Here is a 24484-nt window from a genome sequence, read left to right as displayed (position 1 = left end):
AGGTTACAAATACCTGGGAATATCACAAGCAAATGGCAACCTTGATGAGATCACAAGAAAAAGAGCCACAACCAAATACCTTCAACGAATAAGACAAGTCCTGAGAAGCCAGCTCAATGGCAAGAACAAGATCCGTGCAATAAACAGCTATGCCCTGCCAGTAATCCGATACCCTGCAGGAATAATTAGCTGGCCAAAGGAGGAGATACAGGCCACAGATGTTAAGACCCGGAAACTACTAACAATGCATGGAGGGTTCCACCCCAAATCCAGCACACTGAGACTATACACGAACCGCAAAGAAGGAGGCAGAGGAAGTGTGAGAACCACTATCCAAGACGAGACATCCAAGATCCATAGATACATCAGGGACAAAGCCTCAACAGACAATGTGCTCAGTGAATGTCTCAAACAATGGGTAACAGAAGCTGAGGTGCCGGAGGAACCATCATGGGAGGACAAGCCCCTGCATGGGATGTACCACCGCAACAATCAAGTGGCTGACATCAGAAAATCCTACCAATGGCTGGAAAAAGCTGGACTGAAGGACAGCACAGAGGCCCTCATCATGGCCGCCCAGGAACAGGCCCTAAACACCAGAGCAATTGAGGCCCAGATCTACCACACCAGACAAGACCCAAGGTGTAGGTTGTGCAAGGAGGCCCCTGAGACAGTCCAACACATAACAGCAGGGTGCAAGATACTGGCAGGGAAAGAATACATGGAACGACACAACCAAGTGGCAGGCATAGTGTACAGAAACATCTGTGCAGAATATGGACTGGAACCCCAAGATCAAAGTGGGAAACACCAAGGTAGTGGAGAATGACCGAGCTAAGATCCTGTGGGACTTCCAGATCCAGACAGACAAAATGGTGAGGGCGAACCAACCAGACATAGTCGTGGTGGATAGACAACAGAGGAAAGTTGTGGTGGATGTGGCAATACCAAGTGACTGCAACATCAGGAAAAAGGAGCATGAGAAACTAGAGAAATACCAGGGCCTAAGGGAGGAACTGAGGGCCTGGAAGGTGAAGACCACAGTGGTGCCTGTGGTCATCGGGACCCTCGGGCAGTCACCCCCAAACTGGAACAGTGGCTACAACAGATCCCAGGAACAACATCAGACATCTCAGTCCAGAAATGTGCAGTCCTAGGCACATATATATATAAGATATATATATATAGCTCCCAGGCCTCTGGTAGAGGACCCGAGCTAAGAGGAAGAAGTATATATATATATATATATATATATATATATATATATATATATATATATATATAGTAGTAATAATGGCATAATAATGAAAGAACACATTTTCAAATATCAATAAACTTTAAATTCCAATGAATATTTAACAAAAAGATTGGAAGACATTTTAACTGTCCAACAAAAATAAACAAAACAGAAACAACAAATACAATGAATTATGTAAGCAAAAATGTTCTTCAAAAAAAGGCTTAGTTACACCAAAGCACCAGACTGAAGACTTTTGTCATCCAATTTTTGTCAGAAAGAGAGAGGGAAAAGAGAAAAACAATAATAGTAATAATAATATTCCCCCATCACAAACAAAACCACTCGGCTCCTTCAGACTAGCCAGCAGGAATTAGCAAACACCTGGTGGAACTGAGCTCAATGTAGCAGCTACTTCTCAGCTCAACGCTGGTAAAAACATTGTCAAAGGGTGAATGGAGAAACTGTGATGAAGTACTGAAGGCAGCAGGTTGGACAGGGCACATATTTCTTAAAGAGACAGAGACCCAATTTCGAGGTGTTAAATTTCTTGTAAGTCGTGTCATTTATGTAGCTTTTTATTACATCTGAAAGTAACTTCGTTGTGCTACAAAGTAGCACTATTTGACAGGAAAATACCTAAAAAATAAAACATCAGCCAATACTAATGTTAATGCAGATACATCATAAATCCCTACATTTTATTAAAAGTGTAAATAACTGTAAAAACTAATCAGCTGTGTTCCCAGTTGGAGTTACAAGCAGCTCATAAAAATCTTTAAAATAACACATTTACACTTTTTTATTTAAAGGCATTGTTGCATTTGGATACCTTAATAAGCTTTTAGACATACTGAATTAATAGGATTTAGCGATTTTCTGGCTGCCCTGTGACACACGCTCTGCAAGCTGTAAATGTTGCCCTGCGGCATCCTGACTGAGCATAAGGCAATTCCTGCTGGGGCTTTAGTGTCAATGGCCTGAGCCTGTGGATAATCCTGGGCTGCTGACCCGACCCGCTCACCCTTTAACGATCTTAGCGAAGCCCACGTTAACGATCTAATCTGCAACAAGCCCACAGTAACGAACTAAAGCAGATTGGGCAGCCCTCTGACACGATGAGGCGCTTTCAAACCAAACAGCATAAATCCTCAACGGTTACAGGACATCCTCCAGAAATGTTAAATTGCTGGAGAAATTAATATTTTTTTCAGTATTATAGTACTGAAATTTACATGGACTCCAACTGCCTGTAAAGCTCAACCCAGATGTATATCTCTAGCGGTACAAATACACAAAATCTGATCAAATATTTTTGTCTAGTTTCAAGTTTATCTTCATACACTTAAAATAAGATGAAACTGACTCATAAGTAACTTTTCAGTAAGTTATAGGAGCTTGTTTTAAGTAAATAATTTCTTAAAATTGCAGAAATAGTACTATTTTCATTGGCAGGTTATTTCACCTACATCAGTGGAAATAATCTGCCAATGGAACAAGAACTTTTCATCAATATTAATGAGTTATTGACTTAAAACAAGCTCCTATATTTTGCTGAAAAGTTATTTGTCAATTAGTTTTGTCTTATTTCAAGTGTACTAAAATATTTGCACTAGAAACTGGACCAAAATTACTCTGTAAGAGTTTGTGTTTTTGCAGAGCTGCCAAACCTCAGTGGTCAGGACATTTTGGAAAGATTAAGAAAAAAAAGAAAAGAGTTACTGGAATCAATATTGTCATCACAGTTTTCAGCATCACTATTAAGTAGGGCTGTTGTAAAAGAATATTGTAGAATATTCTCTCTCTCTAACCGTGACGATGCGGTTCCGACGGCAGAAAAGCTGTCGCACTCCAAACATCACATTTATTCAACAATAAATATTTGTCCCCAAACCCTGACAAAGCGCCGCACAATTCAACACCATGCTGGTAGCACTTCACAACAACTCATAGGCGGAGGTAAAAATACTGATCCGACCGGAACACGGAGCGCTACATCATAAAACATGATTCATCGAAGCTTCCAGGCAGATCAATTTTCCTAGAGGAATTTTAACAATCGAGAGACTTGAATCATTCAAGGAATCGTTTCAGCCCTAAATTAAATACTTTCATAATTTTGTGCAGTGTGACAATGAAGGCTCCAAACTGCCATAGTTTAAATGATTTTTTAAATAAATGTTCTGTTTATTTCAGAAACATAGATACTGCAGCTCCGAGGAGGAGCTTTGTCATGGTGGGCGGGGCTATAGCCACCCACGCATTTTGCACAGCTGGTTGCCATGGAGATGAAAGGATTTCTCAAACACACATGAATTTTGCACAGCTGAATGGTTGCCATGGAGATGAAACACATGAAAGAATCAAAGCAACACTCCAGTTGATTAGAGAATAACATTATAAAAAATAAAAAGTAAATTTTATGTAAAATTGATTTTGAATGTCCTACAAACAAAGTAATATGATACAAATATAAAATAAAGCAAGTAATATTTTTTTTTTATTCTTATATTTTATGTATCTCATTATGGTGCTTGTAGGATTAAAATCACATTGTAACAGTTTTGTCTATTTCGCCCCCCATTCTGTATATTAATGTGGAAAAATGTAAAACTATATGCAGAATTCAATCAAAAAAATTTAATTTAAAATACTGTAAATGTACTGCACACAGTGTGTGTGTGTGTGTGTGTGTGCGGGTGCGTGTGCGTGTGCTAACCGGCAGGTTGGTGAAGACGCTGAACGTGCTCCTCAGAAACGTGATGAGGTCGAGCAGATAGTCGCTGGTCGTCAGACCGCCGCTGCTCTGCGCCGCAGACATCCAGTCGTAATCCGCCAGCTGCAGAAACTGGTCGATCTTGGCATTCAGGCTGGTGTAGATCTCCGCCTCAGCTGCATGGCGGGCGTCCTGTTCCAGCACAGCCGTGATTGTTTAAAGTCACAAATAATCCACATTAAAGACCATTTAGAATGCAGAGAGGAAGATTATATCTAATACATATAAACATTTAGAGACAATTTTGTAGAGCTACAGCTCTGGAAAAACTAAGAGCCCACTGAACTGAACCGCATTGAAAACCTCCTGGTTTTTCCACCAAATACTGATCTCTCATCTCTCCCTGAGTTATATCAGTATTGTTGTTTCTAAATGAATGTGAACTTGTTTTCTTTGCATAATTTGGTGTCTGAAAGCACAGCATCTTTTTTGTTATTTTGACCGTTTCTCACTTTCTGCTAATAAATACAAAATTTTTGCTTAGAATTTCAGAGACGTGTTGTCAGTAGTTCATAGAATAAAAGAACAATGTCCATTTTACTCAAACATATAAATAGTAAAATTAGAGAAACTGATCATAAGCTTAGCCTGATATTAGCCTGATAATAAACATATTATGTTGGGTTTATGAAAATGTATATTCTTAAATAAAGAATGTTTTTTTAAATTAAACAACAAAGATATACAAAAAAACAATTCAACAAAAACAAAACTAAAACCTTGTCAGCCTACTGGAGGTAAACAGGCAGCTGGTTTGTTTGTAGAAATGAAGGCAGGAAGGTAAACGGACCTTGAACGTCGCGGTCCCGTACAGCTTGGTGGCGTTGGCCGTTTCAGGCGGGACGTTTGTTATGTTGGTTATGAACTCCTCCAGGAAGTGGCAGCTCTGCTCCAGGTGGGTGGTGTTAATGATGACCTGCACCAACTACATAAACAAAAACCATCAGGCGCTTTACATGACCCATCTGTAATCGATCCGAGTTTGAGGAAAATGATAGCAAAAAAACCCACGCTTGGGCTACAGGTGGCTCAATCTTAAGGCGAATCAGGAACATTTTCTTAACTTACAGGAAGAAACTTTGAATTTTTAGCCATTTTAACACTGAAACATTGAGTTTATTTAAATCAAAGCTAAAAACCACCTGTTTAAGAGTTGCTTTTGAACCATAATAAATGGAACATTGACCAACATATTTGAGGGTTTTTATGATTTTGATGATGACGCTCATCAAAATGTCTGTTTCTGGTTTCTCTACTGTACTGTGTTTTTACAACTTTGTATTTTTAACATGTAAAGCACTTTGAACTGACTGATGATTGATCGATTGATTGACTAATCTAAGGATTAAAATTAAATTAAATAAAATGCACCAGCCTTCTTTTGATGAAATTTAAGCATTTATATTGGATTCAAAAGAGGCGTGACTCTAGATATTTAAAATTTGGTATGCAGATAGAAACCGACAGGAAGTCGGACTTTTGGGTTATTTTTCAATTTTAAAAAGTCAAACTTGATGGACTCCTCCTCTCCAGTCATCTGCTTCAGTTTTGGTCAATAATAATAATTATTCTGATAATTACTGTGATCCTCTTTACCTCAGCCAGGCCCACATTCTTCTTCTTGATGGCGTACTGAAGGCAGTTACTGAGGGTTCTGGTCAACAGCAGATTCGTCGACTTGCGGATCATGTCGTCGATCTCTGTGGAACTGAAGACAAAGAAACACATGAACTCACAGAGTCTCACAAACTTCACTGGATTCTGTTCAGATTTTAATGCCATACACCAAAAATACTGAAATGTTGTGAAGTGGAAAGAAAATGTTTAATAGTTTCTGAATATTTTAAAAAGCAAAAACCTAACAAGTATTGTTGCTAGGTAACGGCGCAGTGTCCATCGGATGTCAATCAATATTCGTTTTTGAAACGGCCCGTCTACCATTCACCAAAACGCATCAATTTGTTGCCAAATAATGTCAGGGTGGTTTTTTTAAGTGCTTGCACTGTTTTCAGAAGCAACAGAAACCCAAATGGAAGAATAAAAATGAGCAAACAATAAATTCTGCATAACACGTCTCCTTTAAGCATTTAGAGACTAACATTTTACGCACTCTCTGCAAAACTGTTGTGCAACATTTTAAAAGTTTGCTCAACAACTGAATGGAAACATAACTACACAAGCAGATTGCTCTGTTTAGGGGACTTTATTTCAGGGTGTCAGAGTAAAGAGGGCTGAATAGAAATGCAAACTTGTCACACAAATCTTTAAAAAAATTAGTTTAATTTCATTCCAATTACAACTATATACTGTTTTGTGTTGACCTATGAGGTAAAACCTAATAAATCAAATTAAAACCTGAAGTGGTTCTGGGACAAAAAAGTGAAAAACTTTTACATGAGCAAAGAGAAGAGCAACACACCTAACTCTGTGTCTCAATGCCAGCAAAAACAGTTAAAAGTGAATTTCTCCATTTGGGAAAAAAAAAAGTCTAAATGTCAGCCAACCTTAACAACATCTTTACCATGTTTTAATCTGTCAGACTCTTAAAAACGTTTTTCTTAATAGGACCATAAAATTTAAATAAGCTGATTTCTGTTAAAAGTAAAAAATGATCCACAAAAAAAAATAAAATAAAAAGCTGATCATCCTTTTTGAAAAAGTTTTCTTACATGATTTTAATGGTCGGTAAATTACCAACTCTGCACCGCCAACCAGGCAAAACCCTGAGACGAGCTCAAGTTACCGATTAAAGAAAGTTCATGTCAGCAACGCAGAGCAGCTTAGCAGAATGACTGACATGCTATCCATTTTGTTTTGGTTGAAATGAGGCTGATGTTTGCTGAGGAAACTCAGACAAATTTCTGCACAGTGTTACCAGCGAGTCCGGTAACGTTTTGCATGGCAGCAAATTCCCCTGGAAGGGAGTTTGATATCAGGTTCCTGGAAGAATCAAACTGCACGACAAAATGCAGAAGGAGTCAGAGGGATCCATGTAAAGGTCTGAAGAGGTGAAACACACACAGATCATCAGCAGAAAAGACGGGATCAGTTTCTCCCACTGAGAAATGATGAATAATCAGTGTTTTTTTATTTGTATTTTTTTCTGTCCTCCGTCTCCGACTCCAGAACCCCGCGGATAACGCACACAGACTCATTCCAACCAAATCAGTAAATTGCGCTTGGAATTCAACCTAAACACACACAGACGCATGCAGCTCCGCCTGAGGGAGAGCGAACGCTGGAACCCTAAACCCGGTCCGCTTCCAAAGAAGCTCAAGAATCCAAAAAACGTTCCGACGACTCGGGGGGGCCAGAAAAAAAATAAATCTTAAAATCAAATCCTGGAGCAGCAGAAGTGCAGACTGGACAGAAATTATGTGTGCAGAGAGTGGCAAAAAGTCAATGCATCGTAGTGAACTCTGTGGGTGTATAAATATAGCCGCGCCGCAGGGCTCAGATTGAATTTCATTGTATTTATGCTGCCATCAGTCACAATAAACAGCCGGCAGTCGGCTCTGTCAAAGGGAGGCCAGACGACTTCAACGCAGACATGTTAACAACACGCTGAGGGATGGATGGAGGGATACCGCTGAGGGCCCTCCAACACACACAACCAGGCTGATGCTGCTATCAGCAGTGCTAACTGACTGGTGGAAATATCTCACACACATTTAAACAAACGGTGGGACTTGATTAAAGTCATTAGTCGAGTAAATTACAGGGTCTGTAAGTCATTAATAGTGTATTTATTGAAAACAAATCGACAAAATAAGCAACATTGTCAATTCAAAAACTGCTAAATTACTGAATAAATACACAAACGAGCTCAACAACAAAGATATTTATTGTTTTTAATCTGTTATTAATCCATCGGATTGGTGCAAAGTGCCAAATTCAAGTGAAGTTTATTTGTCAGATTAAAGGTTTTAATCTGACAGGTATTAACCCCTTAACTGCCACCTTCAAAACACTAACATGTAAATCAATAGTTAGGGGTTTTATTCTGTATTAAAATGTTTTTTTTTTTTGGACTGATGTAATATTCAAATTTTTGAATGTACTGATTAATTGAGTTAAAATCTTAAACCTATTGAGATGTATATAATTAATGACTCAAATTAACATGTTAAAGTCCAGACATGGTTTTCCTTATGTAACTGACTGCAACATTACAACACGTATTTATTTATGTATCCTGAAAATATATTCGTTCAGTGTACAAATAAATTTTGTATACAAATATAAAAATGTATTCACCAAAAATGTGAATAAACTTATTTAATTTTCTTAATATTAATCCTTTTAGTACAGACATCCTCTTATTTTTGAAGTAGATGCTTCAATTGTGTGACTTCCTGTTATTTGCTGGTTAAACTGCAGCTTCAGAGCCATTCTAAATAACTAGAGAGTGTTTATATTTACAGTAAAAATATCAATAGATACATCTAAAGAGTTGACATGTCTTTAATCCATCTTTTCCCTTTTAATTTTATTATATGAATATTAATTCTTACTGGAGAACCTGAGATGTTTTTTCAGTTGTCTGCCACCGGGCATCTGAGCGACACCTTTCATTTTCTTCAATCTTTCCACAATTTATTCAGGGGATTACACAAGAAAACCTCAGTCAAAATGTTCCTCTTATTGCCGACTAAGTTACGAGTCGCTTTCTTTCCCACGGATGTTCATGTCTTCACCACCTCATCACCGTTTTTCTTCCAGGAACAATCACGGAGCGCTATCTGCAAAGCGCCAGCCAAGCCAGCATCCAGGTCTCTGTCAAGTCGTAAAGGGATGTTTTTACCAACCAGCTGCGGTTAAAAGCAGGAGGAAGGAGAGGAGTCCTCAAAATCAGAGATTTCAGTCAGATATATAAACCACGGATGCATTAAACAAAGCAAACTCAGGGATGTAAGAATAAAATTAAGTAAGAACATGTTTACATTTCATAAGTCAAAGTACATTGGCAATAATTGGTGAATATTTTGAGGAAAACTCGGCCTAAAAAGAGCAAAATATACGACAAACTACATGTGCTTTACTGAGCATAACTTTTCTCTCTTACAAGAATTTGCTAGTAAATGACTTGACTTGTGATAATCGGATGGATTTGTCTTATCTGACAGAAACCAGAAAATCAAGAGCTCTTAAAGATCTAGCTCTAGTGCACTCAAATTCATTTTGTTTGTCGTTTTCTGTAAATACATTATCAATATTTACTCTCTTAAATACTGATAATGTCATAATAGTGATGAATTTTAACATTCATATTAAGTCTTTGAAATGGATAGCCTAAATGAAGCATTTTTTGCACTTAACTTTTTAAAGGTAATCAGACTTTTTAGGAACTTTTGACTCATATTCATGTTTCCCTGGAGTATAAATACCAATGTGACACGAGAGTCCATTTCTCTCAGGCTTTCTTCAAATTAGGAAAGACAAGAGAACATGATATTCAAGCAAAGCAGAAGGGTTTGATCTACAAGGCAACAAATATCTCTTCATTTTCCAAAATCGACAGTCAGGCAAACAACTTAAAACAACCGAAGATATGAAAAGGCTGGATGAGAACCCAGGTTTTACAGCTCAGGAGTTAAGAGCAAGGTGTGGCTTCACAGGTTTCCTTTAAGGCCATTGTCCTCGTCTCTACGGAGGGCGCTGTGGTTGCTAAAGTGCGCTGGTCGCTTCTTTCCGCCTAATTACAAACGTGAGCAGAGGTTGAGCTCAGAGGTCAGGGATATCGATGACTATAATCCGGTCCCATCATCCCGTCTGCTTCCGTCTCTGCGAGCCAGCGCATGTTTGAAGTCGACAGGAAGGCGTGCCGCCGTGGCAACCGGATAGCAAGGGGTGCGTGACGGTAGAAATCAAGGGAGCTCAAAGAGTTGGGAGTCATTACTCTGATTGAGGGCAGCAATTTGTCCTGTCTGGTCAGAGAGACTAGAAGGAGGTTTTCACTTGGAGAGCCACTTCGTTCTGTTCAGGTTGGTTTGTGGGCTTAATATGAGGACAGAACTGGTTTATATTCACAATATGTCAAACATTACAAAGCAAAACGCCAAGGGCCCTGACATATTCATCTCCTAACATCTTCTAACAAGCAGCAGCTCCTTCCTTTCAGTCTGAAGCCAGAGAGTAATCACTCGTTCTCCTGTTTCTGCTCCAATCACAAATCAGTGCTTCCACCCTCTCCAATTTATTTTCTATCCATTGATGTGATTGCTTTCTTCAAGCATCGTGATTCAAGGCGAGTTGGTTTCTGCCTGCTTTCCTGCATGTGTGTGCATGTTGTTCAACGCGTGACTGGCTGAGTCCCAGCTTTGTTCGATTCTTCCAGACAGGAAGGAAGCCGCTTCTGGATCTCTTGTCTACTTAAAAGAAAAGTAGCTGCATATTTTAATTGAACACTTTAATCCACCATAAACAGAAACACACTGGAGGTAACATTGATGTGTATTCGTGATTTTGATGATTTTGTTACTAGTTTTTGAACTGTTGACTGTATGTCGTTTTTAATGATTGTGTAATTATGTGTTTTTATGATGTAAAACACTTTGAACTGCCTTGCTGCTGAACTGTGCTCTGTAAATAAACCTGGTTGATTGGTTGGCAACTGTTTAAGTTTTACGGGAGCTAAACTTGGGCATAAACAGGTTAATAACGTTCAATTTCACAAAAGGCCTCAAGGATTTTCCCATAAAATATGGGAAATATACATAAATATTTCCCAGAATATTTATGTATATTTTTTTAAAACATTATCATTGTCAAGATAAAATAATATTCTGCAAAGTAATTAGTCAACGTCTGCAAGCCATGACCTGCGTTACTCATGAAAATGTGTGAACTTAGGCTCATACTGTACAATTATTAGCCATTAAATTGAATAAAAGTGTCCCAAAAACGCAGCCCTGAGGAGCCCCACGTGACGGCTGTTGGTATGTGATACAACATACCAACAAATTTTTACATTTTGGTGGTATTTTAATTTTTACCCATTACATTGAATAAAAGTGGACCAACAACAAAGCCCTGAGGAACCCCACACGTGACATACCAACAAACCGTTACATACCAACCAATTTTTATAATTTGTTATAAAATTACGTAATTTTATAACAAAGATTTGTTTTATATAATTTCTATCACTGTATGATACAATTTTTACTTACTAAGTTGAGTAAAAGTGTCCCAAAAACAACATAATAATCACATTTTTAGAATTTATTGGTATTTTATACAATTTTTACACATTAAATTAAAAAAAGTAGAACGCAGCCTTGAGGAACCCCATCTGCCACGTTTGTTGGTGTGACGACAACCAATGTTGCATACCAACAAACTACAATTATATACCAACAAAGTATTACAATTTGTTGGTATATTATGTAATTTTTACCCATATCATAAAATTTTTGCCCATTAATCTGAACAAAAGTGGCCCGAGCACACAGCCCTGAGGAGCCCCACATGTGACGTTTGCTGGTGTTTATTTCTATTTAAAAGTAGTGATATGTTTTCTGTTTTCACCTGTTTTATTTATATGCTGCAGGATATTTTCCTATGACATTGGTTGAGTGGACTAAAGCACTTGAGTTCACTAAGATAATTTTTCACGAGGAATTGGACAAACACCAAGAAGCTCACCTGAGATGAAGATCCTCGGAGTATTTCAGGCAAGCATAGATGAACTCTTTCAGCTGGCAGTAGGCTTTTGGCACAAACTCAGAGAAGGGAAGCTTCTTGGGGAAGGAAAGCTAAAAGACAAATTGGGTTTAATTCAGCTTTAGGTTCATCTGCTGTGCGTTTTCGGCCTAGCTCAAGGCCGCAGCCATCTACCTTTTCCAGGTCCGGGTCTTGGAAGGGAAATTGAGAAGTGTACTGTCTGTATTCCTGCTCTGTAGAAACCGGGATTGGACTGAAGTTGTCCTGATCCAGAATCTGCCTGCAGGGAAACAAACAGAAATGTCAGGTAAACATTTTCCGATCTCCTGCTTAGATGCTATAAAACAAGAGCGAACAACACCACGAGTCTCTGTTTTTCCATCTCAGAAACAACCAACACGTCCCGCTGGGGGTCATTCTGATGCTTGAGGTTTTCTTACCACCCTCCCTTCAGTCAACACCCCCACTTCTTCTTGGCACTCCGGAGCTCGGACGTTCCAGCGTTCCATGGAGAGTCCGTGAACCGGAGAGGGCTCTCTCCCCAACAATGCAACACAACATTCCTGTGGCTTCCCAAGTGCTTGTGTGTGAACAAGAAAGAGAGAGGAAGGAGAGAGGGAATGTGTGTGTTTGTTTGTCCGTTCTCACTGCTCCGAGTCCCAGTGGTGTCACGGGACAAAAGGGATGCTGGAACAATGGCACGTCGGGCCCGAACACACACTGGCCGAACCCGACTCCTGAATGGTACTGCCCATTCTCTTCCGGACGCATTTTAAAGCACTTCCTCTCTCTGGCTGCTTGTAAAACTTCCAACCCCGCCTGGGCCGGTTTGAGAAAGGCCTTAGCTTCCTCGTGACCTTCTGATAACCGCAGCGCACAACCTGATCCCTACCTGAAGGTGATGTTCCACCTCTTCAGCAGGATTTCTCCGTACTGCTCCCTCATCTCCAGTAGCATGTCAAACAGCTGGGACACAGGGAAACCATAACCCTGCACACGAGGACGGGAAAAAACGACGTCAAAAACATGCAAGCATGGCACTGTTGACTAACAATAACAAAAACAGGAGAGTTTCAGCTACATTTGAGTTGATATTCACTGGAAATGTGTTTGTTTTGGTTTTCCAGGCATTTAATTTTCAGGGCACTTTCAACACCTACTACTGAGTTTTGACATTAGTTTTTACCTTGGAGCAGGACCTTCCAAAACGACTCTTAATAACTTACAATAAAATGATAAAGAAACGACTAATGTTTAGAATAAAATAGAAAATAAGTTTATCAAGATGACAAATTTTGCACCAGAAGTTATTGCAATAAACAATAAGCTTGTCAGAAAGAACAGGAAGGATGCTTGATTGTTGAAATTCCAATAAATATTTCCACACTCGTTATTAAAAAGGAAAAATAAAAATTCTATTTAAAGAGTAAATAACTTTTTTGTTTTTCAAAAGACACAATTTTTACATAATTTTATCATAAAGGGTATGAATACCTCTAAATTTAAAGAGGCAGTATCAGGTATTTTCCAGGTTCATAGTGCCATTTTATAAACACAATCAAGTATGGATGTTACCTTCAGTTGTTATACAAGTCAAATATGGCAAAAGAAATTTGACTTCATAATTTAGCGGGTTGAAATTGGGTCTTTGTCTCTTTAAAAACTCCTGCTCTCTCTGAAACTCGTCATAACATGGCTCCTCTATTGACCCTTCAACAACATTTTTACCACAGTTGCACTGAAAAGTAGCTCCTATAACGAGCTCAGCTGATGCACACCAGGTGTTTGCTAATTGCTGCTGGCTAGTCTGAAGGAGCTGCTCTGTGAGATGGAAGCTCAGAAGCTTGGAAACTACAGCTCAGAGGAGGAGCAGAGTTTTTAAGGTGAAGTTAGGTCCAACCGGGCGTTTAGAGCACCTGAATGGTTGCCATGGAGATTAAAACATTTCTCAAACATGAATGAAAGAATCAAAGCAACACTCCAGGTATGTTTTTGATGAGGGAATGACATTACAACATGAAATCAGGCTGGAAAAACAGAATACTGTAAAATCTTCTGCTTAACTGTTCCACTTTAGCAGAAGTAGTAAATCTCTCCAGAGAAGAGTGTTTATTTGTAGATTAGCAGACTTGACAACCCATATTTTTTTGTGTATTTGATTCAATATTTTGCATTTCTGACTGATTGGCTACTCCAGACTGAACTTAAAGACTGGGTGAATGTTTTAAATATTGAACTTTGTTCAGTATTACAGGAAAAAGTCAGGCCTGAAATTGAGAGAAGCAATCATGAAAAGGAGCCTGGTGCACTAGAACATAAAAGCCAATAAAAATATGAGTGCATCGATTCAGCTGCTCCTCATCAATTCACATAAACGACTGGTGGGCATCAGACCACCCATTCATCAGACTCCATGCTTTCATCCCATCCAGCTTTCACCCACACCCCTCACCATCTCGCCATCCACTCATCCATCACACTCAATCCATCGAGGGCCGCTCATAAACAGAGACGCATAAATAGTAGAAACTCACGTTGGATGATGAACTATTATTTCTAACATGGTTTGGTTATTAAAGGAGTCTCTGGAAACTGGCAGCTGTCCACTTGGACACGGACTGAATGCTGATAAAACAAGTTTTAGAAAAGATTCATGGTCCTGTGGGTTAACACAAAGAGGCGAGGATCCAAACACAAACCTGCAGAGTGTCAGCAAACAGGACGATGAGGTTCTTCAGGTCCAGAACCAGGTCCGGGTCGTCACAGTACGACTGCAGAGGCAGAACAGGATGTTATTTAGAAGATCGCCAGAAACAAACGTTTTGGGCCAAAATTATTTACAAACGTTAAAATTAAAATATGTTCATCAGAAAGTTGGTTTGCTTTATTTTTGTTTGATTTATTTGTGAGTACACTGAAAAAACACAAAATCTTACCAAGTATTTTTGGTCTAGTTTGTAGAGGAAATATCTTAGTAAACCTGAAATGATACAAAATTAACTAACAAGTAACTTTTCAGCAAGATATAGAGGTTTGTTTTAAGTAGATAATTTCTTTATATTGATGAACAAGTTCTAGTTCTATTAGGAAATAAATTAACTTATCAAGTGGGAAAATGTCATGTTATAAGTGAAATAATTGACAATGGAAGAAGAACTTTCTCATCAATCTTAAGGAATTATTTACTGAACACAACCCTCTGTATCTGGCTAAAACTTACTTGTAAGTTAGTAAACTTGAAATAAGACAAAACTAACATATTTCCTCTACAAACTAGAAGAAAAATGCTTGGTAAGATTTTTGTGTTTTTGCAGTGCAGATGTTGGAAACTAGCATTGACCACAAATCTCAGAGAAATGGAGAGCGTTCTTCCTCTGGCCTGGAGGTTTGGACGTTTGCTGCGTCAGAACTTATTCTGCAAACATGTTTTCATCTCTCCTCTTTTTCAGAAAACCCAAAAACCAAATCAAGTGAGCGTACAAAACATTTTTGTGATATTGGAAGTTATTTCTAAATTTGTTTTTTCCATCAACCATTTCTAACGCAATAAAAAAAAATTATTAATGGAAACATAACACCGGTTATTAACTTCCAGCATCTAACAGGACTTATGGTTTGTGATTCTTTTGCATCAGTTTTTACTGAGTATTTTAGGAAAATCAGACAATGTTGAACTATTATTAGGCAGAGGTTTATAGAGGTTTCAGCTATAAACCAATTGATTGAAAACTCAATCAATTGTGTCTGAGTGATCAGGATAATCAATCAGATTTTGGATAACTGGTTTAGAAAACATCTTACAGAGTGCGTCCTCAAGGCAGCGACAATTTTAGACAAAGCCAACTCCCAAAGCTCCTCCACGTAGGCTCTGTTGACCAACCCCTGGGTGGTGTGAAGGATGTGGTCCTCCACGACAAAGAAGCTGGACGGAGAGAGAAACGGCAACACTTCATGAACACCATGCAATAAACAGATTTAAGTTCAATTAAAAGAAAAAAAAAAAAAAAACTTTTTTAATCTATTAATCAAAGTTTTGGTTTTTGGAGATTAACAGATTTTTTTTTGACCGCCCTGGGTTTTCATAGTTCAGAGTGATGTCTACAAGTCCAAGGCGGCCGTCTTGTTTGACAAGCATATTTTACAGCTTTTATTTATTCAGGTCAACTCTACAACTAAATATTACGCCCAGACTAAGCTGTTTATTTTTAACTAAGACAATAAAATCATAATATTACAAGAAAGCAGTTGGTATATTTGAATGAAGTAGTAATTTTATGAGAACTCCAACAGGAAAATAAATAAATAAGGAATTTTGAGTATCTTGCACACCTAGGGGGCGCAGTGGAGTTTACAGAATAGTTAATAGAAATGCTTAAGATTTTAACACATCGGCATCACATTATCTGTAACACGACTTATAAACGACTGTGGAAACAAATGTTTCTATTTTTAAAAAATCTACACAAACTGAGCTGTTCATGTCAGATAATAACTTTTTCAATGACTTTTCTTATCAAAACAACTTTTCCCATAATTTTTTCTGATAAAATTGCAACTTTAATCAATTAAATTTGACTAATTCACAATTAAACTTGTACAAAAAATTCTCAGTCTGTCCCTGATACTCTGCAGTACAACTGAGAGTGGATGATTGAAATAATAGTCACTTTTTGACAATATTTTCTCTAATTTCTTCCTTTAAAAAAAAAATAAATAAAAAAATAATAATAATTTAATCAGATCTGGGATGAAAAGATCAGAACTTTTATTCTTATGCCATATCCCCCATTCTGATGAAAACATTATGAAAACATATTGTACAGATACATAGTGATTATTTTAGAAATTAATCAGGTTTCTGACAAAAAGCTGCAACACAATCTCCTAATGACTCCTTAAGTTAGAAAAGACTCATTCATAATGATCAGGATCGATACTTTTGCAGCTTTTCTGCATTTCCAGAGCAGCAGAAATAAATCCTGGCCAAACAATCAGGCACTGAGTGCAAACGGTGAGTCTTTCATGATGCCGACGTCTTGGTGTTGCGGCTCAGTCCCGACATGATTCCCGACTGAACGGATCAAAGTGTCTGCAGTGATTTTGGTTTATGTGCGCTGACAGAACGTCTCAATCAAATCGTCGGCCACTCAGACTTCGCCAGACCACAACGAGCTGCAGTCAGTTTTCTCTGCTTTCAGACGACTGCGGAAAAATGCCCACTTTTTTGACCAATTTCAAACATTTTCTCTCACTTTTATTTTTTTGTGAAAAACACTTGGAAAACATAACAGCAATAAACCTCAGATGTTTCCAGCAATGTCTTGATCTCTAGCTTGCAGATTATAAGTTAGCTCTGGTACGTTACCTCCCACTCAACTCAGAAGAAGTGGGTGAACCTCAAATCACCCGACACTTCTGGTCTGTCCAACAGGACATTGATTTATAGCAGATTGCGGTTTATTTACATTTATCTTATCAACGAGAGACGAGACTCTGTCCTGTGATAAACTTCAATGTTTAACATGCCAACTGAGCTCTTAGCTTTATGAAATTTCCAGATATATATAAATAGCTGGATAGAAAAGACATAAAGATGACAGAAGGAAGGATGAATAAAGATAAACCAATCAGAAACTTTGCTTTGTTCAAGATATTTTGAAAACCAAATATTTCAAGTATCATGCGGCCACTGGTACATGTTGTTCTACTTTTATTTCAGTTTATCTCAATTTTAAAAAGCAAGCTAATAAAGGATGAACTTACCCAACAATCTGATTGAAGTACCTCCTGTACCCCTCCAGGGTTTCATGCTAGAGACGAGTAGAAGGAAAAGAAACAGGAGAGGGTTTGACAGCACAGGAGAAATACATAAAAGTTACAAATTATCACTAAAAACCAAGCTTTAATGAAGTATAATCAACATTCAGCATTAAGAGGCTAATTTACAAGATAAAAATATCTGTAGGATAAATGTCTAATTCTGACTTAGAGTGTAAAGAAAAAAAAGATAATTGAAAGTAGCTTTGCAATTGCCTAGAATTTGTTTTGAGTAGAGATAGTTTGAATATGAGTAGCTGTATTAACTAGCTACCACTTATGGTTAAACCAATTAGCTTTTAGCTAACATATTAACCAAATAGCCTTCAGCTTATCTGATGTTAGCTGTTATGTTTAATGGAATAAACTTTTAGCTTCACCCTAAATAGCCTTCAACTTATCTGTAGTTAATTTATGTTTATTACAATTAGCCTTTAGCTTCATCCTAGTTAATCTTCAGTTTATCTGTAGCTACCTGTTAATTCAGTTAGCCTCATCTGAGTTAGCCTTCACTTTATCTGTAGTTAGCTGTTAATTCAGTTAGCTTTTAGCTTTATCTGAGTTAGCCTTTAGTTTATCTGAAGTTATTTGTTATGTTCAATCCAAGTAGCTTTTATCTATACACTAGTTTGCCTGTACTTAATCTAATTAGCTTTTAGCTTCACTGTAGTTAGCCTTCAGTTTATTTGGAGTTAGATGTTAAGTTTATTCATGTTGTTTTTTTATCTTAGCTTATTGGTTTTACTTGATTACCATTGCCTTGACAATGTACCTTGTTTGATCAACTCAAGTCAGCTGTTAGCTTAACCCCAGCTAGCTGTTTTCTTAATCCTAGATAGCCATAAATTTGCTTCCAGTTACTTGAACAAAAATTTGATTTCTTTGTGTGATATTACAAACGGTTTTCCAAACTGAGATCACACAAACTGCTCTGTATTTAAGGTATTGATGACTAGCATTAGCATTGGTCAAAAGTTTAAATTTAATACAGCACATCAATGATTTTCAAAATAAAGCATTTTTTCACATTAGTTAAGGTGTTTTTAGGTGCATCAGTGAGTCAGGTTGGGGGTTGTGTGTGGAGTTAGAAGTGGGTGGCCCTCCATGACCGTGACAGTGTGGGGTCGTACCATGTTAGAGTGCGGCTGCAGTACGAGGCGAGCCTGTTTCCTCCTCTGCTTTCTGTAGTAGTTCTCAAACACATCACGCAAACCCTAAAACACAAACGCCAGTTAAAAACCAAAAGTGAACAAACAGAGCACAGCAAGTGTATGAGTGTGAAAGCTTTTACCAAACCTGAAATAGATAAAGGAAATTATTAGTATTTTACAGTTAAGATTGCAAGTTGTACTCTGAAAGGTTTGATTTCATCACCAAGTTATCATGGTAAGTTAAATTGACTCAATTACCTCAATGTAGTTATTTCAAATAAGTGAATAACAGATTGTGACCTCATCGGTCAGCTGTCAGTGAGGTCAACCACCGCCTTAACACACAGACAGAAGCTGCATCTGTTTTTGCAAACTTGATCACTTCATATCTATTTCTTCCATTACACAGAAGCTGCTTATCTCTTATCTCCTTGTGGTTGTGCGAAGGTCTGTTTGAGGTCTGAAACCAGGACGTACAGTCACTGCTGAGGTCAGAGATAAAAGCCTAAAGCCAGAACCCCTCAGGTCCTGACCAGACCACCGTGGATAAACTCCCACATATCTGCTGTGATGGACCACCGGCTGTTACCACTGTGATAACAAATAGAGATCAGGTTCTTCACTGACGTCTACATGGGCCCTACACAATAAAGTACACAAACTTTTATTTTTCTTTGGACAATCTGACCACCTTTCCACTCATTTATGCAGCTGAAGTTGCATTTGCACAGATTTTTGCCTTAATTGAGCTAACATTAAAGTGCTACTCCTACACAATATTTAGCAGAAGCTAATGCTAAGGCACTAACTTGTTCCCTACTGTCAGTTTTATTTTGTTATGATCTGTTTTTTGTTTTAAATAAAGTTATTAGGAAAACAGAAAGAGAAAATGAGGAGAGGAAATGGAACTGCTGCGAAAACAGTCGTCACCCCCTTCAGAATAAGAGTATGAATATAAACATCTACCTACATGAAGTAGAAGTCTATAAGAAAAACTTCAAACACAGATGTTGAACTTTATTCAACTGAAAGTTGAATGAAGTGCTTTAGGATTTATTTGGAAAAAATAATGTAGGGTTAGCTAACTGCACTAAATGTTTTCAAAGTCAGCTTTAGCGCTAAACAAAAAAGTTAGCTGCGTTATTAGCGCATTAGCAGATTTGCAGAAGTTTGCCAACCATTTTCTACTAACACAGGAAGTAAAATCTCTGTTCATCAGGAATGGTTATTGGTTTGAATGTAATTTGGTCCACATACTCAGATTATTTAATTTACAAGAAACTGGTCTGTCTAGAATGCGTCTTACCAAAAGTACTCATATAATGTGAGTATCTTGAAAGTGCTGCTGCGGACAGGAAGGATTTCTATTAATCTCAAGAAGCCTTTTTATGACCTGAAGGGACCAAAGAGTCAACATGATCGTTTTGCACCTAAAAGTAAACAATATTCTTTTTTTTTTTTTTTTTGCAAGTCTTGGCTGCAAGATGTCCATTGAAAGCAAGAAGTTACAAAAAAACAAAGTATTTGGTAGAAAAATATGAATCTCATTGGTGGAGATCTAGATAACATCTTTGAACTCCGTTTGGTTTGATGCTGTGAGATGAAAACACGGCGTGCTTTAATTCTTTAATTCCCAGTCTGACCCTAAGCAGAACAATGAGCATTCAAACAAGCGCATTAGCAGATCAAAGGCCAACTCTTTTTCTACTAACACAGGAAGCTGAGATCCCAGCGATCAGCTGAGGGTGAAACCTGGGCTGGGATGTGGACGTGTGACCTTTGTATCGCCACAGAAACAAAGGAGGTGAGACGATATGCAGAGACTGAAACGAACTGAGGATGATAAAAACCAATAAAATGAGAGGTTAATGTAGGTAAACAGACTGAGATGTGTGGATACTACTCACTGTTTTAAGGTTACATTACAGCAAATGTTCACTTATTTATCAAAGAAACTTTACGAAAGGTTAAAAATGTTCATTTATAGATAAGAAAAAACCAATCCCTTGCAATGACACACTTACATGTTTCATGTTTTAATCTACTGGGGTTTTTTTAATACATGTCACATCCAAAGACGTTTTAAATGGGGAATTCATTGTAAGCCTGTCACAATAAGCAATAAATCAATTAATCTTGTGATAACTTGAAAGGAGATCAATCATTTCCATTTAAACAACTGGCAAAGAGTTGCTTTTGGTCAATAGTCTTGAAAAACCAGCATTTTGAGAGAAGATGCAAACATTTGACTCAGAGTACCAAGTAGGCCGTTTGCACTTCCTGCCTCTTTTACCAGTTTTCCTTGTCCAAGCTGAATGATTATTATTTCTCAAAATACAATTTTGTTTATCCATTCTTGCTTTGGATAAACAAAGATTTCTAAAGCGCTTTGGTTGCGCTTTAGAAATCAAAGACTTTTTTATCTTTGAGAGGCTGTACTTCCATTAATTAATGTGCCATCAAAATTATTATCATCATTATTATTATACTAGTTGAAAATAGTCTCAAGATGACAATATTGTCATTTATCACAATTTCTGGGACAATTTGTCGTCCAGCAAAATGTATTTTTGTGACAGGTTTATTCATGTAAGAAAGGATTTAAAATATTTGCAGTTTAAATCAGACTTCTTTAAATCCTTTAAGTGAAGAAATCCATTTCAAATGGGAATGTCTTCAAGAACAGAATTTGTTTGTGGCACTACAGTTACCTAAAAAAGTAGCAGAAAATAGTTTATTGTCATTATCAAGATAGAAACACAAAATATTGCAATAAGATTTTATCCCGATATCTTCCACCGCCACTGACACTTTCAACTGTTGGCAAGATCTGCTAATCCACCTCATTTGCTTTAGCTGCTCCTCTTTAAATCTCTTGTGGTTGAAAAGTCGGGGAAATGATCCTTCCTCATCATGACTGATGGAGGAGATGGTTTGAACTTGTAAAAAAAACGATACCTCATGGCCATGGTTACGCATCATAGCAACTGTCTGAAAGTCAAAAAGTAAGAGCTAAACAGCTTCCTGATGCTGTCTAGGAACAGAAGTCTAGAAAAAGAACAAACAACAATATTTCCCAGGCTGGTTTGGACGCTTTTCCCCAGAATAATTGACTTAAATAATGGGTTTTAGTATTTATTCAGGTTGTCTTTATATTTCAGAAAGGTGCAAACACTTTTCAACAGCTCTGTGTGGCTGTTAACTTTCAGGTAACTCATCACATCAGAAGAAGCTTGATGGGCAACTTGGAAAACTAGATTTTATTTTGACCGAGCTCCTTCTCAGTATTCCTGGATTTTCCTTTTTGCTGAACATTTCCACACTGGAGGATCGTAAAAAAGCAACCTGCACCATTTCCCCGTCTCTTTAAAGACCGTAAAGTCTCGTGTGTGCTCGATTTTCCTTCACTTTAGTCCAACCAAACAATGTCTCCTCCAGAAGAAAAACCTCAGCAAGCCAGCTCCAATTCTGCAGAAAGCGCCTTGCTGTCAACCTCCCCTCCCTCTCTGCTCGCCGTGTTTACATCAATCAAAACTCGGCCCACGTTGCCCAATATGAACTACAACAAAGGCGCATTGTTCGGCCTCCACGCTGCTCAACAACTGCTGGAAAAACGTGGACTTTGGGCACGGAAAACGGCAAGGGGAGAGAGAGGAAAGAAGATTCCTCTTCCAGCCTCCCCAGAAAAGTAAATGAAAGCGTTCCGTCACTTTTTACAGCCAAAATGTGAGCAGGAACATCAGAGAGGCAAAATGAGTGGTGACCTCAGAGGTCAGCAGGTCAATCCTTTCAACACCTTCCTCCTCTTCTTCTCCCACAGTAGCTGCCTCCCTCTCTCTAATCTCAATCCCTCTGTGTTGTGCTTTCTTCCTCGCTTTCCTGTTTCTGCCCTTTCAGCCTTCCCTTGACCTTCCTCCATTCCTCCCCTCCTGACCCGTCCTTATCTGTCTTTAGCTGATTTACTCTCTGCTGCTGCACCTCCAATGGCATTCATCCTTTCCAACCACCACTTATTCATCGCTTGAAAGTTTTTCTTCTACTGATTTTATATCCTCCATCAATTTTTTTTCATCTTGGTTTTTTTTTATAAGTACATCAAATAAGTATTTATCAGTTTCCGGTAATCTTTCCATTCGGCATTCTGCAGCCATTCCTCCAACAATCCTAAAAATACTGACAAGTATGACTTCAGCCTCTCCCTGGGTCTGTACTCTGTGAAACCACCAAGTCTTTGTGGGTTAGTCGCCACCAGTGCTGTTTCTTTTTGAAACATCTCAAATCTGACATTTTACAAGAAAGATATTGAGACTAGAAATGAAGAGGCCTTTTGGGAACAAGGCCAATCCTTCCAAGACCAAAACAAAAAACAAACCTTCCAAAACCAATCCTTCAAAAAACAAGACCAATCCTTCAAAAACCAAAACCAATCCTTCAAAAACCAAAACCAATCCTTCAAAAAACAAGACCAATCCTTCAAAAACCAAAACCAATCCTTCAAAAACCAAAACCAATCCTTCAAAAAACAAGACCAATCCTTGCAAAACCAAAACCAGACCTTAAAAACCGCCACGAAACCTTCCAGGACCACAACCAAGACCTTCCAAGACCAAGACTAGAAAAATCAAAAGAACTACTCCACTTCAACCACTTGGTGTTAAACTAATTATCACATACTGATATTTAAACTATTGAAATATAATCTGCAAACTGAATTCATCAGCTTACATTGCACAATAATTATATGATAAATTTAGATTGGTTATATCAGGCCTGGATTCAAGATTGGTTCTACCAAGACGGGGAAAAAACATTTCAAGACGGGTTTCAAGCCCTTCCATCTGAATACCATAAAATGCTAAAATTTGCAAAAACTATGGATTTGTGTTGATCCACGGACAAAAATTGTTAAAATTCAAGGTGTACAAATACTTTTGCAAGGTGCAACACATTGGTAACAAGTTAAGACCAGCCAAAAACACCATGAAAATATGAATAAACAATGAAAAAGTTCAGCTTTAATAAATTCTTCTCTTTCTTCACTTTAGAAATGTTCAACCATCACCTGTCTCAACCTGGTCAAACGTCTCTTAATTGGCCGGTTTTCCCAGGAGCTTCTACTCTTGCGCTCCCTCCATCATCTCTTCCTTCGTACCCTTTCTCTCACCCTGATTCTGCTTTCCTTTACTCCCTCCATCGTTCTCCTTCCTGTCAAAGTTCATGCACTTCCTGTTAGCCCTCCTCCAAACTCACCACCCCACCACACAAAAAACTCTTAGTGCACAGAAACACCGACCCCGTGGCCGAGCTGGCCCGGTCACAACCCCAGCACACAAACACGCTCAGTCAGACCCAGAAATGTGCAGCTGACCCCGCCGTGGCCCAGTCAACACCTCCACCCGTGTCGCTTTCGCTCAGACTGAGAAGAGACACGCAGCTAGGTTGGAGCGAAGCCAGGCCTGAACTTGGAGGCCTCGGAGAACACCACAGAAACCTCCTGCTGGTTGCAAATACATCGTCAAACTCAATGAATCTGATGCACTGGAGTAACACCTGGTCATACCGACGAATCAGACACAACCAACAATTTTTCAGCTAGTACTTAATCAGGAAAAATAACATGCAACACTTGAAGAAATAAAATGAGACTAAACCTACGGTGCTGCAAAATGAAAGGCTTTTTTTCTATATACCACAGACTCTAGGAATTAAAATAGTCCGGTGAACTCAGGCGACACCAGCTCAAAGATTTCTGATGAATAACAGAAATCAAGTAGGGAGGAAGGAGTCTTAGTAATGCCTTATAAATGATAAAAAGATGACAGTTAATCCAACGTTGAA

At 38.3% G+C, this 24484-nt stretch overlaps 1 protein-coding gene across 4 annotated transcripts in view; it reads right to left on the bottom strand.

Annotated features, from left to right (window-relative positions):
* exoc6b (exocyst complex component 6B) overlaps positions 1 to 24484 on the bottom strand; it is an 84895-nt gene that overhangs the window by 39554 nt on the left and 20857 nt on the right. For all 4 annotated transcript variants that reach the window (XM_044097531.1, XM_044097532.1, XM_044097533.1 and 1 more), the window contains exons 9-18: positions 18626 to 18709; positions 17442 to 17488; positions 15480 to 15600; positions 14378 to 14449; positions 12571 to 12668; positions 11853 to 11958; positions 11661 to 11770; positions 5610 to 5721; positions 4804 to 4938; positions 3957 to 4145 (exon numbers count right to left, since the gene is read on the bottom strand). In XM_044097531.1, coding sequence (XP_043953466.1) covers positions 3957 to 4145; positions 4804 to 4938; positions 5610 to 5721; positions 11661 to 11770; positions 11853 to 11958; positions 12571 to 12668; positions 14378 to 14449; positions 15480 to 15600; positions 17442 to 17488; positions 18626 to 18709 — 1074 coding nt within the window. The remainder of the gene's footprint in view (positions 1 to 3956; positions 4146 to 4803; positions 4939 to 5609; positions 5722 to 11660; positions 11771 to 11852; positions 11959 to 12570; positions 12669 to 14377; positions 14450 to 15479; positions 15601 to 17441; positions 17489 to 18625; positions 18710 to 24484) is intronic.

The sequence above is a fragment of the Gambusia affinis genome, linkage group LG18 (assembly GCF_019740435.1).
Source record: "Gambusia affinis linkage group LG18, SWU_Gaff_1.0, whole genome shotgun sequence".
In the NCBI taxonomy this organism is placed as follows: domain Eukaryota; kingdom Metazoa; phylum Chordata; class Actinopteri; order Cyprinodontiformes; family Poeciliidae; genus Gambusia; species Gambusia affinis.
This window is presented reverse-complemented; position numbering and strand designations above follow the sequence as displayed.